This window comes from Rhinolophus ferrumequinum, chromosome 6 (assembly GCF_004115265.2).
Source record: "Rhinolophus ferrumequinum isolate MPI-CBG mRhiFer1 chromosome 6, mRhiFer1_v1.p, whole genome shotgun sequence".
NCBI lineage: Eukaryota > Metazoa > Chordata > Mammalia > Chiroptera > Rhinolophidae > Rhinolophus > Rhinolophus ferrumequinum.
Window position 1 is genome coordinate 72,912,558 of NC_046289.1, and position 16,634 is coordinate 72,929,191.

The 16,634-nt window shown below is 37.5% G+C and overlaps 1 gene segment (V, D, J or C); it reads left to right on the plus strand.

The window, feature by feature from the left end:
* Window positions 1-442: 442 nt before the first annotated feature.
* The window catches only part of LOC117022730 (T-cell receptor alpha chain C region-like), a 326,986-nt gene continuing 310,794 nt past the window's right edge, over window positions 443-16,634 (plus strand). The window contains 2 exon segments of the C gene segment in view: window positions 443-494; window positions 671-976. Of these exon segments, the coding sequence occupies window positions 443-494; window positions 671-976 (358 nt within the window).

Sequence of the window (16,634 nt, forward strand, 5' to 3'; positions counted from 1 at the left end):
TGCATAGCTTCCCAAGGGGAGTACTTTAAAGGTGACCGTAGTGATATTCTGCAGTGAGGTGTGTAGCACTTTTTATAGGATGAGTTTGAGAACCCAAATGTCAGATCTCGTGTGTGTGTGTGTGTGTGTGTGTGTGTGTATTTAAATTATGTGACCTCTGAAAACTTTCCATTCTCTTAAAATCCCTTTGTTTAACGTTTTTATGGGGAAGGGGTTACAAATAGTTCTTTAGGGAATACAGAAATGTCTTTTCAGAAATTTTCTACATGTGGCCTAAAGGGGGCGGTGCTTCCTGTCATGAAGAGAAATAACTTTAGGCAAAAACACGGCTGCTCATACAGGAAATAGGGTCTGTGGAAGGAAATGAATGATTTGTAGGAAGTTGAAGTCAGATTTACAGTCGCCTGGGCAGGAGAAAAGACAACCAGTCCTCACGAGAGAAATGGGCAAGCTCCTGTGCGCATCACTATTGATTCTGTGGATTCAGGCAGACTGTGAGTTGTGGGTGGGAGGTTTGAAGACAGTAGAAAAACTCCAAGGAACGTTACAAGGCTGGGAGATGACATCATTGGGGAGTTTTGTTTTGTTTTGCCTTCTGGCTCAAGACGGCTTCTTGTGGGGACTTTAATAATAAAATTTTAAATCTGTTACTTACTGTCTCTCCAAACAGGGGTGAATAGTCAACAGAAGAATGGTGACCAGCAGCAGGTTAAGCAACATTCTCCATCCCTGAGTGTGCAAGAAGGAGGAATTTCTATTCTGAACTGCAACTACAGTAATAGTTTGTTTGATTACTTTGCATGGTACAAAAAATACCCTGCTAAAGGTCCTGAGTTCCTGATATCAATAAGTTCAGTTAAGGTTAAAAATCAAGATGAAAGATTCACGGTCTTCCTCAACGTGAGTGCCAAACACCTGTCTCTGCACATCTCGGCCTCCCAGCCTGGAGACTCGGCCTTGTACTTCTGTGCAGCAAGTGCACAGTGCTCTCCAGGCACCTGCACGCTGTACACAAACCTGCAGCTGGGGCCACGCCAACCTCTACTTTGGGGTCTCAGACTGGGAGGCACACAGACTCGCTTCCATTTACACACGGCAGTTAGAGAGGGTGTGCTTCAAAGTAGGTGATCAAGCTGAGCTTAAGGAAGACTGATACATGGCCACATCTACAAATGAGTCAAGAATGTTCCCTGAGCATTGTGTCCATTGCTAACCAAGTGTCCAAGAGTCTAACCATTCTTTTCTTTCTTTTTTCACATTTAAAGAGAGGTACCTGCTGTCACCAAGGCACAAATCACTGGTGATGCTTTGTTCCCACTAGATCCTGGAATGAGGATACCCTGTTTCTCTTCTAGCCTAGGGGGAAAGATGCATTTGGGATGGGGAAACCATGGTTGTAATGCAAGTTCTCTCAGTGAATGTTTGTGTGCCTTTGAGTACAGCAATCATGCACTTCCTTTTAGTGTAAAATGAACAAAATATTATAATTCCTGTTATTGTTTCTGGATAACTGTGCCTTTACATTGAATGCGTTTGAGGATGGATATGTTATTCATTTGTTTATTTCTTCACTTATAAGTTACTTCTAGGCATTGCTTCAGTAAATCACTTACTGTGCACTCTTTCCCCAGGAAGACATTGAACTTTTTGACACACTGTTCACCAGTAAGAGGTATTGCCCTATGGGTCATAATAATAAACACAAGCATGTCACAAAGTTTGTCAGTTGCAAAGATCTTGTTATTGGTAGCCATCCTGATTGTCAGTTGAGATGGCTCCGTAGCACTGAGCATTTAGGATGTAGCTCAAAGTTGAGAGTGAAGAATCAGGCTAAGGTCATTCCAGGAACACAAGACCTTAGATGACCTGGGAATTATCCCAAGTGTTTATTCAATCAGGGGTCCCCAGTAACTTGGCATTTTCCAGCTTCATACTTAAGTGATCTAGATGGCTAAAGTTACCTACATGAGATTCCCTTTTACTATACATGAGTGGTAATGAAATGAGGGTGTTAACTAATAAAAAAATTTCAAGATTGGCGTTTTATATTCTAACTTGCATTGTCAATTTGTATGACCTTTGGTAATTCTATTAATCACTCAGATTTCTTCATCTGTGAAATACAGGTTCGAACTAGATAAAATCTATTTCCCTGTGGCCCAATGGCTATACATTGGCTCAAACATTTCCTGATCACTGGTTGTGGTTTTCACTATATTATGAACAGAAGAAAATTAGTGAACTTGAATCTCTATGAAAATTTTTTCTTCTTCATGCCAGAAATGTTCTTAGTCCCGTAAATACAGAATTTCAAAGTGAAAAGAGAGAAAAAAATCCCAACTATCTGAACACCCCCCCCCCAAAAAAAAGGAGAAATAGAATGAGACACTGTGGCTTTTCTGAGAAAGCAAGACTTCTTGTGTACATAATGGATATGTAGTGTAGGTACGTGTGTGTGTCTGTGTATGTAATATATGTGAAGGAACTTTCCACTAATTCTTCTCAGAGAGCTAAAGGTGTTCCTGAAACGTCTTCTTGAGAATAAAATCATGTGGCCGTCCAAAGAGGTCCCTTAGTTAGATTTACGTATTTCACAGAAGACTCTTTCAGTAGTCATTCCATTTTGGTTGGGCTCAGAGATCCCAGATCTCTGGAACTGTGAGAGAAATCTCATCATGGAGTCAACACAGAGCTCACTGGGGGGACTACATACCCTACTGAAATGCAATGTGCTCTTATCTTCTCGAAGCCACGCCATAGGCTGTTCAATTAAGCCCCCATATCTGCTGCTGTATCTGTTAGCCATTTTTACAATAATGTACATAACTCCAAAATTCAGAGTCTTAAAGCAATAAATTATTTTCTTATAAATGTGTGAATTGACAATTTAGACTGAGCCTGGCTGAGCTCACTGTTACGTCTAAAGATCAGTTGGCTCTTGACTGGTGTAGAATGCCCTTTTCTTGGGTAACTAAAAATACTCAGCTCTCCCTTATCTGCCTCATCCTCCAGCAGCCTAGGTCAGGCATACATTCATGGCAGTCCCAGAGGAAGAAGAGTAAGACCTAAAACACAAAAACATCTTTTAAACTTCTGCTTCTATTATAACTTGCATAGCAAACTGGCCAAAGTAAGTCTCACTTTCCTACCATATTACACCACAATATATTATACATATATTGTGTGTATCTATATGTGTATATATGTATTATATATGTATTATGTATGCACGCAATATATACATATTCCACAATAGCAGGGGCTAGCTGAGAAAAAATAATATAACATGATATATCATATATTATATAACATTTATCTACATGTGTATTTTATACATTTATTATGTTATAGATTATATTATGGATTCATTTTTAAAATTATTTTTAATAGATTTTCCCAACCTCTCCCTATTTCTCCTACCAACCCCAGCCTCTTGCAACCACTATTATACTCTATTTCTGAGTTCAACTTTTAAAAAAATATTCTACATATAAGTGATACCATGAAGTTAATTTCCATTTCAAAAGATAAAAAATATGAACGAACAAACAGTTTAGTTATCATGCCTGTTCTTAACAAAACTATTTCTAACATCCTAATCTATAAATCAAAGAACTTTTATCTTCAGATATTTTTTAAATGATTTATAAATGATTCCAACCCAGTTATAAAGTCTGTTACAATGGACATTTTTCACTCTAATTGCTATTATACTTACCCTATTTCATGACTGTATATGAAGGAAAGCTATATCGTGTTTCCCCAAGAATAAGACCTAGCCAGACAATCAGCTCTAACGTGTCTTTTGGAGCAAAAATTAATACAATTAATAATATAATATTATTATGTAATATAATATATAATTATATAATATAATACAATATAATATAATATAAATATTCTTTTGTCCTTGTGAAATATTACCTGTCATAATCAGAAACCTAAAAAAAAACAGAAAAGAGATTCGACTTTAAGCAAAGTGTTTGAAAACATGAAATGAGAGGGAAAGGAGACAGAAAAGGATGTGTAGGCTCCAGTATTACCATGAAACATTGTGTGTAACAACACTTGTCTAGTCTCATATAAGGAAAGAAAGCCCTGTCGGCGTTTTAATTGAAATATCTTTTCTTCATTTGGGAAAGAAAACATAGGTAATGTATTTTTTTATGTAAATCTAAATCTGGAAATAAATTTACATGGCCAAAAATTTCTGGAGAATAATTGAACAACTTTTATTAGGAGGAAAGAGGCTATCTTCAACACATGTAGTGGCTCAACTTAGTCTATGCAAGTGTGAGCAGGATATGATCTGACGGCTTGACCCATCCCTTGTCACCAAACCAACTTCCTGTTCTGAGACAGCTGCATTGCCCCTCTCTAACAAGTCTAGGTGGAGCTTTACACAAAACTCAATAAGACTAATCATAAGCTCAGAGCAGATTTTTTCCTAGAGGCAGAGGAAAAAATCTCAGCATGTGATGGGTACTAACGTACTCTGTCTTCCATGATAGGGACAGTTGCTGACTGTGAGGCTGGGGACAGTCTAGGATTCAGGGTAGATAGTGGGGAGGGGCAGAGGCGATGAACAATGGCCAAATGTGACAACCACTTCAGGAAAATCTGAAAGAAGGGAATAGGAACCAGATTTTGACTCCTTTTGCCTTCACTGAAGATTTAATTCCTTCCCTGGAAGATCTTGGTAACTCCCTTACAGGTCAGCTCTGTGGATCAGTCTTGTTCTTTCTTTTGTCTAGAGGATCCGGCATATACCAGAAGGTCATTCAATTCCAACCAACAACATCTAGGCATGAGGGTGGGATTGTGGAACTAGACAATTCATATGATACCAGGATTGCATATTATGTATTGTATTGGTACGAAAGGCTTCCCAGTAGTGAGATGATTTTCTTAATTTTTCAGCACAAAAATGCAGAAACCAATGCAACACACTGTTAATATTCTGTGAACTTCCAGAAAGCAATTAAAACTATTAGGCTTATCACATCACCATCATAGCTAGAAGACTGCAACATATTTCTATATTTCTGTTGTCCCAGACAGCCCGCTACAAAGAAAAGAAAAGGAAAAAAAAAAAAGATGGAAGAGATAAGAGACTCACAAAATGCCCAGAACTCAATCTGAGGCAAAGGTCTACTCTCATATTCTCAGGGAAGACTTACTTACAAACCTTACCCAGACATTTCTTAGTAGCTAATTCTTGATGTGTGTAAGCTGAGATCTACAAAGGAAGCTGTGGAATTCATTCTGAGAAGCCCTCCCTCACTGTTGGTTTGGAGACCACATAGGATCACGTGTAAAAGCCATATCCTCAGATATCAGTATATTTCTTCCCATGGAGTATGCCATAAATAAAGCAACATATGAAAAATAGTATTTTTAAATTATGCTTGATTATTCCAGAATTTATACCTGCTCAACTCAATCTTTTGGGGAACATAGTTCTTTTGGGTTCCTGCACCTAATTTCAACATGTGTGTGGTGGGGGGAGGCTTCCCCCACATTCCAAGCATCCTCCAGACCCCAGCTGGACATCCTACAATTCAACTCAATTCTGACCTTATCTACCTGGAGATCGCATCACGTCCCACAGGCTGAGGGCTGTCCTACAAGCCTGTCTCCCACCCCCACTTCAGATACCAGTCACGAGCTCAGGTTGTTACCTGTGCTTCTGACCCACCAGCTTTATGTTGGAGTTTGCTACAATGCCCTACAACTCAGGACGACAGTCATAAATCCAGTTCACTACCTGAATTTCTGGCCGTTTAGCTATAAATCAGTGGCACCCATGACACACTCCTTGGTTCAATTAATTTGCTTTTTTAAAAAAGGGGTTTGGTACCCAATAGAAGTCAAAATATAGTTATTCAAGAAGCTAAATTTTCAGTGGCTCATGAAGCAATAAGTTTGCTTTAAGAAAACATGGATACTTAAGTTAAGGGTTGATTTATTGCAGAACCTTCTATTTTCAGGTATTCTTTTTATTCCTAAAGATGACAGGGCTGGATACCACTGTCAGAGCCATGTTAGGCTAGTGAACCTACTTGTTCTTACTTGTGTTCTATTATCTTCTCTCAATACTTCATCTCCATAGAATTTTAACTTTAAAAATGTTTATTCATATGCTTTTACTCACTAGGTATAATTCTCAAGCAGCTGGTGCAAAGGGATGTTTCTTATTAATATTGTATCTGTCAAAAATTTGTCATAGATGCTGATACAGTAAGTCAGGACCTTCTGGAAGGGTCCATCACAAGTCTAGGGAAAGAAAAATGGTCATACGTGTTTTCCTGAAGTTTCCTGTAGATACACTAGAAATAGAATGTAAATTCTGAAAATGATCCAGTAACCCATCTTTATTGTCGCAACAGTGGTGAGTGGGCAAAAAAAAAGATGTGGTTCAGAGTCCTTCAATCCTGAATGGACTGTTATCAACTGTAGTTATACTTACAGGATTTAAATCATTTCTCTTTGTACCAGAAGGAAGCTGGGAAAGACCCTACTCATAATAGAGATTCTCTCAAGTGTGTGAACCTAGCAACTCTTCACAATGATTAAGTGCACAGTCTACCAGGAAGCTGGACGAATTCTGTTTTCATATGCACCTCATAACATAGCTTCAAAAATATATCAAACATAAATCGGTAGAGTTAATTAGAAGAGTAAAGTAGTAGAATTTTAAAAATCAATAAACAAATATGCAATGATGCAATATTAACACTCAGCTCTCACTAGAAACGTAGAGAAAATATAACTAGCAAAAGTAATACTTTTTATCTAATTTATATACGTAGAACATATTACCACCAAACAACAGAATGCATATTTTTTTATAAACACAAAAGGAATATTTGTCAAATTTGAGTCTCTTCTGGATAAGAAGCCTCAATCAATAAAATAAGACTTTATCGATTTCAAAGAATTTAAATCATTCAGAATATAGTCTGAGATCACAATGGTGTGAAGCGAAAGTTCACTACCAAAAAGATAATTAAACTTCGTTCCTGTACCTTGCTGCATATATTAAAGCATTTTTCAAATGTATTGCTACAGAAAAACACCAAGGCAATGCAGAGGTTTGTAGTGGGGTAGATGTTTCAGTCTCTGAATAGAGCAATGTAACATCCTACTTATGAACTTGACTTCCTGTTTGGGGGTAGAAACACCTGACAACCCCAGGAATTCGTCACTCAGGCACGCAGTGAAGGTCTGGTCTCTGGGCTAAAGTGAGAACAAGAGAAACCAGGACAAGAATTTCTCTTCAACCAGGAGAAGAGTTTCTATCATGCTCTGTCCTGGCCTGCTGTGGGCATTCATGGTCTCCTTTAGCTTCAGTATGTGTGGCCCTAAACATGGGGCCTCAGCTTCCTCTTAGGCTCAAGGAGGGGACTACGAAAGTTGTAACTAGTGGGAATATTAGGAGGGAAGAGAGGGGAGGAAATGAAACACTATCTGATTCTTTTCTTTGTTTTTGTGTTGTAAATTAATCTATTCCTCATGACGCATCTGAGACATTTGTGAGGACAAACCCTGTCTTCCTTTTTCCACAGGCTTCATCATGGCCCAGAAAGTAACCCAAGCTCAGAGGACAATAACAGTGCAGCAAGGAGGAGCTGTGACAATGGTTTGCCAGTATGAAACCAAAAGAACTGTTTATATTTTGTACTGGTACAAACAGCTTCCCAGTGGACAGATGGTTTTCCTCATCTATCAGAACTATAATAAGGGAAATACAAAGAAGAATCGCTACTCTGTGAACTTCCAGAAGGCAAAAAAGTTCATCAGCCTCACCATCTCTCGCTTACAACTGGCAGACTCAGCGAAGTACTTCTGTGCTCTCTGGGATCCCACAGTAATAGAAATAACAGTGGAAGGTTAACAAAAACCTAAGAGTTCCATTAAGGCAGCCACCTGCTCAGAGGCTTAGGAGAAATCCATGAACCACAGACAGGAAGAAGATTGGCACTGTGTGTGGCAGCACAGCTAAGACCTTCTAAGGCAAACTTTCCTTCTATAAAAACTGCCGCGTATTAGAGCTCAATGTATAAAACAACATTGTTCCTTGAGATTCCGGGTAATATGTTTGTATTGTGGGTTAAAATAAATCACAATGTTCCTTTCAAATTGTAGTTTTTTGTTTTGTTTTTTTATTAAGGAATAATTTTGTAATTCTCATCTTGAATTGTTGGATTTTCAGCAGTATTGGAATAGCAGTAGAAACTATCCATGTCTCTCTTCCAATATCTTGGTGATTTTAACAGTTCTTATAAATATAATAATGCATTTTATTATTTTATATACTTACGTATATACATATTGTATAAAAACAAATTTTATAAACACACGAATTTATTTTTCTGAGCTTTTCATAGTCAAATCTGAGATTATTTACACATTCAAAATAAAATTTTGAGTCTGCTCAAGGGGAAATTCTAGAAACCACAGTTATTATGTGGGTGAAAGGTTTGACAACTTTAAGTGCCCTCAAGCTCCCAGCACACCTTGACCACTGCATAAAGCCTCCCATTTCAATCCTGCCTAGACCTGCTCGTTGTTGAAGGAAAGGTCTGCATACAGTGCTGGTGCTGAGTGAGTTAGAAGAACCTCAGTCCAACCAGCACTGACCTCAGCAAGAGGGTCTAGATACTCTCAGCCATCCTCCTGTCATGAGCGACGTGGTCATGGCAAGACTGGCTCACTGCATGTTTTTAATACATAAATATATGATTCTTACAAAAATCAAATAGATAAGAAGGCAACCAATTTTTTGAAAGTTCTGTACGGTCAAAAGAAGCGTTGGCTAAAACAAACTGTGATCATTAGAGATTCAAAAAGATTTTGGCTCTTAAGAAACTCAGGTAGAGAATAAGCTCAGTAAACGATTTATCCTCCAGGGAAGGCAAAGTCCTTAACATGTGGCCAAGAGATAATGGAGGAAAACTATCCCAGAGGGCTAAGCCAGAGAATGTGGAAAACAAGGAGCAAAAGAGCTCCTTGTAGACAGTACAATTTCATCGAAACAGGGAAAGGAATGTCATAACGAGTGCCTCCCGGTATGGCAGACTTGCTTCAGATCAACACTGTCTCTCTTCATTCTTATGTAGCAAGAAGGCAATCTTCTACAATGTACTCCCGAACTCTTCCATAATGATTTATTGAATGCCTGGAGGAGACAGTTTATTTCTTTTAGTTTATTTGCTTATTTTCTGCTTATTTGCCTCTTATGGATCTTGCCTCGAAAGGATCTACATCAACACCTGGAGAAAACTACAGGATATCAATCAGAGACCATGCCTTTGATCAGAAGGAGTCACTGAAAGTGGATCCTAAGTTGTCTCCCTTGCAGAAGTATCACCAGAGGCTCACGGGATGTTCCAAGAGAAAACTCAACCCGGGGCAGCGGTGACTGGGTTCTTCTTTTCACAGAAGAAAGAATACAAGAGCAAGACAGGTGCAGGAAAGTGAAAGAGATTTATTGAAAACCAAAGTACACACTTGAAAGTAAAGTGCGGAGGATCTCAGAGAACAACAGTCACAGAGGAAGTCACCGTCAGGGGTTTGTACGCCTCCTAGGGTGGGAATTGGTGACATCCCATTGACATGGTTCATTCATCTCCTACCCTTAAGCAGGACCCTCTGTTTCATGCTTTCCATTCTTATTTAATTCCACAGAACTCTCATGTCATCATGTGCATGATGGAAGTAATAATAACCACAATGTAAATGAGATTATAATGACATTATAATTAGCTAAAGGTCTGGTCACGGTCATAGGATTCAGCCCAGTTGGATGAAACTGGTTCTTGTTTTTCTCCTGCTGCAGGTACTGGATACAGTCACTTGTTACTTGTGTAACCAGTGAGGCGCCTCATCTTGTACCCTGGACGGGGTTATGAGTTTCCTAGGCTACCTATCCTGTCTCAGAAGGAGTCCTGTCTGCTGCCTGGGGAGAAGAAAGAAAATGAATTCTCAGTTATGAGTCACAGGCTGACTGCGGAGCACGCAACTACTGTTCATTAACATCCAGTTCCCTTCTCCTTCCAGCCACCAGGAGAACTGCACGCCTTCTGAAGAGACGTGGCCATCGGACTTGCTTGGGCTGAAAAAGTATGAGTATAAACAGCATCTGCCATTTCATGACAGAGACATTTAATTGCATAGCTTAATTTCAATCTCTGCTTTTTCAGCTGTCGTGATTGTTGAATTGTGTATAGATATGAAGGTTCAAAGGTCAGTCATCACACATAATAAACTGACCGGAGCATCACCTTGATTCATGTATGTATGTGTAAGAAAGGTATGTGCAAGAAATAAACAACTGTTTCTTTTAAACACGGAGATTTTGGAGTTGATTATTATCATAGTATAAACTATCGTAATCCAACTGGTGCAACAAATTTACTTAAATACAGGAAAGAAAAAGGAAACATTTTACAAGGACAGAATAATCATCATACTAAAACTTGAATTAAGAATTTTTTTTTAAATATAGTATTATCATATCTATTGTAAATAGTGCTGCAGTGAACATAGTGGGGCATATATCTTTTCAAATTAGTGTTTTGGATTTCTTTGGATAACTAACCTGGAATGGAATGCTGGGTGATAAGGTAGCTCTATTTTTTCATTTTTTGAGGAACCTCTATACTGTTTTCTACAGTGGCTACACCAATGTGCAATTCGACTAACACTGCACAAGGAGTCCCTTTTCTCCACATCCCTCCAACACTTGTTTGTTGATATATCGATGATGGACATTTTGACAGGTGTGAGATGATATCCCATTGTGGTTTTAATTTGCACTTCTCTGATGATTAGTGACTAAAGCGTCCTCGCGATATAAAGTATAGTACGGGGAATATAGTCAATATTGTAAAAACTATGTATTGTCACATGGGTACTAGACTTATGTGGGGATTGCCTCATAAATTTATACATGTCTAATAAGTATGCACTACTGTAACTAATGTAAAATTATATTGAATGCCAACTATAATTTTAAAAAGTAAAACAATATTCATGGGGATATATAGTACAATAGGGAATATAGGCAATAATATTCTAATAATTATGTATAGTCTCAGATAAATAATACACTGATTGAGGTGATCACTTTGTGAGTTATATAAATGTCTACCACTATGTTGTTCTGTACACCTGAAACTGATTTTTAAAAAGTAACTGGAATTAGTAAAATAAATAAATGAATGAACAAATGAATTAATGAATGAATAAATATAACCAATGGACATAGGTTCAAAATTTCTAAACAAAATATTAGCAAATTGAATTAGCAGATTTTATGAAAGGATAAGATATCACAACCAAGTTGGGTTTATGTAATCTCTATTTAACATTCTAAATCAATCGAAGAAATAATCAACAGGAATAAAAATGTCATTTAATCATCTCAATAGTGAAGTGTACTTGATGTATAATAAAAATTAAGTCATATTTAAAAAATAAATTATTAGCAATTCAAAGGTAAGAGAACTTCCTCATTCTGGTAAAGAATAAATGCTATAAACACCATCTCTTCATCAGAATCACAGGAAAATGCTACTTCACAAATATAGCTACTAAAATGGCTTAATCAGAAAGACAGAAAATAAAAAGAGTCGGTGAAACTATAAAGAAATGAAATCTCCTTACACTTCTATGAGTGTGTAAAATGGTGCAGCCAAAGTGAAAAATTGTCTGAAAGTTCTTCAAAATATGACACATAAAGTTATCAAATGATCCAGCAATTCCAGTCTTATGTATACACCTGAGAAAAATGACAACATATGAGCACACAAAAACTTGTCCATGAATGCTCACAGTCGAAAGGTAAAAACAACCCATATTAGCATCAATTGATGAACTGATAAATAAAAAATGGCAAATCCATACTGTCAACTACTATTGGGCATTAAAAAGTAATGAAGTACTGAGACATGCTAAAACATGGATGAACTCTAAAAACGTTATGGTAAATAAAAAAGCCAGTTCCAGGAGGCCACATATTGTATAATTCCATTTATAATTAATGTCCAGAATAACAAAAAATCTATATTTATGGTGGCAAAGACATGGAATAAACCAAAGTGTCCATCGATAGATGATTGAATAAAAAAGATGTGGTATATATATTCTTTTCTGCCATAAGAAAAGATGAAATAATGACATTTGCAACAACATGGATGGATCTTGTGATTATTATGCTAGGAGAAATAAGTCAGACAGAAATAGTAGAGAACCATATGATTTCACTGTTAAGTGGTATATAAAACTGAAAGCAAAAAAGGAACAAGACAAACAAATGAGGAAACAAAAACCCAGGACACACACAATAGTTTAGTGGTTACCAGAGGGTAAGGGGCAAAAGGGATGGTGGATGTATGTAAAAGGGATCAAATATACGGTGATGGAAGGAGAATTGACGTACAATGTGATACATAGATGATGCATTACAGAATTGTACCCCTGAAACCTATGTAACTTTACTATGTAACTTTACTATGTAACTTTACTAACAATTGTCACCCCAATAAACTTTAATTTTAAAAAAAGTGAAAAAGAAAATCTATAAAGACTGCAATGGTCTGAATGTTTCTGTCACCCCAAAATTTATTACTTAAATCCTAAATCTCAAAGGTGATTGTGATAAGAGGTGAGGCTGTTGGGATTAGTGTTCTTAAAAGGGGGTCCAGAGAGTTCCCTGTCCCCTTCCACAGTGTGAGGGCGCAGCAAGAAGTCACCATCTAGGAACCAGACAGTGCACGTTCACTACACACCAAATCAGCCGGTGCCTTGATCTTCAACTTCTCAGCCTCCAGAACTGTGAGAAATAATTTCTATTATTTAGAAGCTACCCAGTCTACGGTAGCTTGTTATAGCGGCCTGAATGGACTAAGTGATAAAGTAGATGAGTGGTTACATATTAATAGAAGGACTTTCGTGAGGGGAAATGGTGAGTAACTGCTGATGGGTACGGGTTCCTTTTTGGGGTCATGAAATATCCTAACATGGATGGAGTGATGGTTGCACAACTCTGTGAATATACAAAAGGCCTTTGAATTGTAGGCTTTAAATGGGTGAATTGTACGATATGTGAGTTATATTCCAACAAGAATATAATAAAAAAACACAAAACCAAAAAGTTCCACAATGTTCATTGTTTCCTGGGCTCAGTCTGGATTCTCCACACCATCTGAATCATACAGTAACAAACACTAGATCAAAAGTTGTAATATTGGTCTGACTTTTGTATTACAAAACTGGACAACATAATGACTCTTACCTTTCATATTTCTTTTAGCAATCCCAATATTTCTTTCATTTATATATTTACACCAGCCTGAATTACTATTATGACTTTGTAATCAGGCACATACTAGATCTACTGTGAAGATGTATTATATTAATTATAACTGCATGACCACCAGGACATACACTGCCATATTCTCATAACCAGGCGTGCTTTACCCTAGATTTATGAATTTTTCTTTATTGGAAAGATGGGGAGTGAGAGTTCTTCTGCTGTCTATTGGAATTTTGCCCATAGGTATAATTCTGCATTTATCTTCACTGCTGGATACTTTTGTTCCATGTGTTTTCCAGAAAATTGGAAGCTGTTATTTGGCATAATTTTGAGAGTCCTTCCATATAATATCTCCCAATAAATATTAATTAACACATTCACCTAACAAATTATTATTAAGTGCTCAGTCTCTGCCAAATCCTATGCTAAGCAATGAATAATGTGAGTTTCAGGGACTGTCTTCAAATGTTCAGAAAACAAGATACAAGGAAAGCTAAAGGAATTTGATCGAGGTGGATTTTAGAAATACTTCTGTAAGCAAAACAGCACAAAATACTTCTAAAATCCCAAATTGACTAAAAAGAATCAACTCTTTAGAGTATTGTGCTAGAAAGCTCTTCACTGAGTCTTGCCACTAGAGGGAGGAAAGTAGCAGGTATGAGAGATCTATCCTTAGACTTGAAACACAAACCCTGAAAGATTGCTGACTAGTGGTTCCTAGTTGTAAGAGTCACATGTACAGTCACAAGAGGGGGCTGTTACAGAGGCAAACCCAAGCTCCTTCCATGGTGAGGCTGAGGTCATCACTAACATGTGTAAGGACTTACTTCCATTCACTATGTACTTCATATTGTCACACTAGGCTTCAAGGACATGAGTGAGCCCCTTCCCAAATGCTGAGCAGAGTGATTGATAGTTTAATTTTAAATGGCCAAATATTTCCTCTTATAGTGAAGTAATAAGCTTAGTTATCATAGCAGAGGAGGATGAATAATTTTAATTTTATTCTATCCCATTTTGTTACCAAAAAATTGTCCATGAATGGTCATAGTCAAAAAGTAGAAACAACCCAAATTAGCATCAACTGATGACCTGATAAATAAAAATAGGTAAATCCATACTATGGACTGTTATTGGGCAATAAAAAGTAATGAAGTACTGAGACACGCTACACACATATGAACCCGAAAACATTATGCTCGATGAAAATGGTTAGTCCGAGAGCTCACATATTCTATAATTCCACTTATAAAAAATGTCCAGAATGAGAAAAACTATAAAGACAGCCATGGTCTGAATGTTTGTGTCACCCCAAAATTTATTAGTTGAATCCTAAATCTCAAGGGTGATGGTGATAAGAGGTGAGTCTGTTGGGATTCCTGCTCTTAAAAGGGGATCCAGAGAGTTCCCTGTCCCCTTCCACAGTGTGAGCGCGCAGCAAGAAGTCACTATCTAGGAACCAGACAGTGCACGTTCACTACACACCAAATCAGCCGGTGCCTTGATCTTGGACTTCTCAGCCTCCAGTACTGTGAGAAATAAATATCTATTGTTTATGAGGTACCCAGTCTATGGTAGTTTGCTATATGGCCAGAATGGACTAAGAGACAAAGTAGAATAGTGGTTACCTTGAAGAAGTTTCATTGGGGGGAAGTGGTGAGTAACTGCTGATGTGTACGGGTTCCTTTTTGGGGTCATGAAATATTCTAACATGGATCGGATGATGATTGAACAACTCTGTGAATATACTAAAGGCCTTGAATTTTATGCTTTAAATGACTTAATTGTATGATATGTGAGTTATATCCCAACACGGATATTATGAAAAAACAAACACACAAAACCAAAAAGTTCCACAATGTTCATTGTTTCCTGGACCAGTCTGGATTCTCTATACCATCTGATTCGTACAATAACAAACACTAGATCAAAAGTTGTAATATTGGTCTGACTTTTGTATTATAGAACCGGACAACATAATGACTCTTACCTTTCATATTTCTTTTAGCAATCCCAATATTTCTTTCATTTATATTTTTATACCAGCCTGAATTACTATTATGTCTTTGTAGTCTGACACAAAGTAGATCCACTTTGAGGAAGTATTAGATTAATTATGACTGTATGACCACCGGGACATACGCTGCCATATTCTCATGAGCAGGCTTGCCTTATCCGAATGTGTGAGTTTTTCTTTTTTGAAAGGTTGGGGAGTGAGAGTTGCTCTCCTGTCTATTGGAATTTTGTACACAGGTATAATTCTGTATTTGTCTTCACTGCTGGACACTTTTGTTCTATTTGTTTTCCAAAAAATTAGAACCTTGTATTTGGCATAATTTTGAGAGAACTTCCATGTACTATGTCCCAATAAATATTAACACATTCACCAAACAAATTATTATTAAGTGCTAAGTCTCTGCCAAATCCTAAGCTAAGCAATGAACAATGTGGGCTTCAGGGACTGTCTTCAAATGTTGTGAAACCAAGACACTAAGGAAAGTAAAAGAAATTTGATTGAGGGGGATTTTAGAACCATTTCTGTGAGCAAAACATCACAGAAACAGTTCTAAAATCCCCTAGTGACTGAAAAGAATTAAGCCTTTAGAGTATTGTGGTAGGAAGCCTTGGCACTGCAGGGAGGGAAGTGATATGAGATATCTAATCTTAGACTGAAAACACAAGCTCTGAAAGATTGCCGACTGATGGTTCCTCGCTGTAAGTTAAGGAGACAGATGTACAGTAACAAGAGGGGGCTGTTACAGAAGCAAACCAAAGTTCATTCCAGGGTGAGGCTGAGGTCATCACTAACATGTGTAAGGACTTACTTTCATTCACTTTGTCACCTTGTACTTCATACTGTCACATTAGGCTTCAATGACATGAGTGAGCCTCTTCCCAAATGCTGAGCAAAGAGCCAACCCCTCAGAGAAGAGAAGATAGAAGTGATTAATAGTTTAATTTCAAATGGCCAAGTATTTGCTGCTATACTGAAGTAATAAGCTTAGTTACTTCAGTAACCAAGCAGAGAAGGATGAATAATTTTAATTTTATTCTATCACATTTTGTTAATAACAACCACTTTTGAGAACAACCAGAGAAATTCATTTCTGTTTTTTCCCATCTCTCTTGTCAAATATCTTCATGTCATTTCCCTTTCCAAATCTTCTCTTCGCATCCTTCCTTCTTTTCTCCTTAGTGTCCCCAGTGCATATCACCCCTAGGCCTGGGCATGGAGATGAGCAAATATGTGTTTAAATGGGGCTCAAGTGGAATAGGAATAAGTACATTTGAAGTCATTCGTTCCTGTATCAGT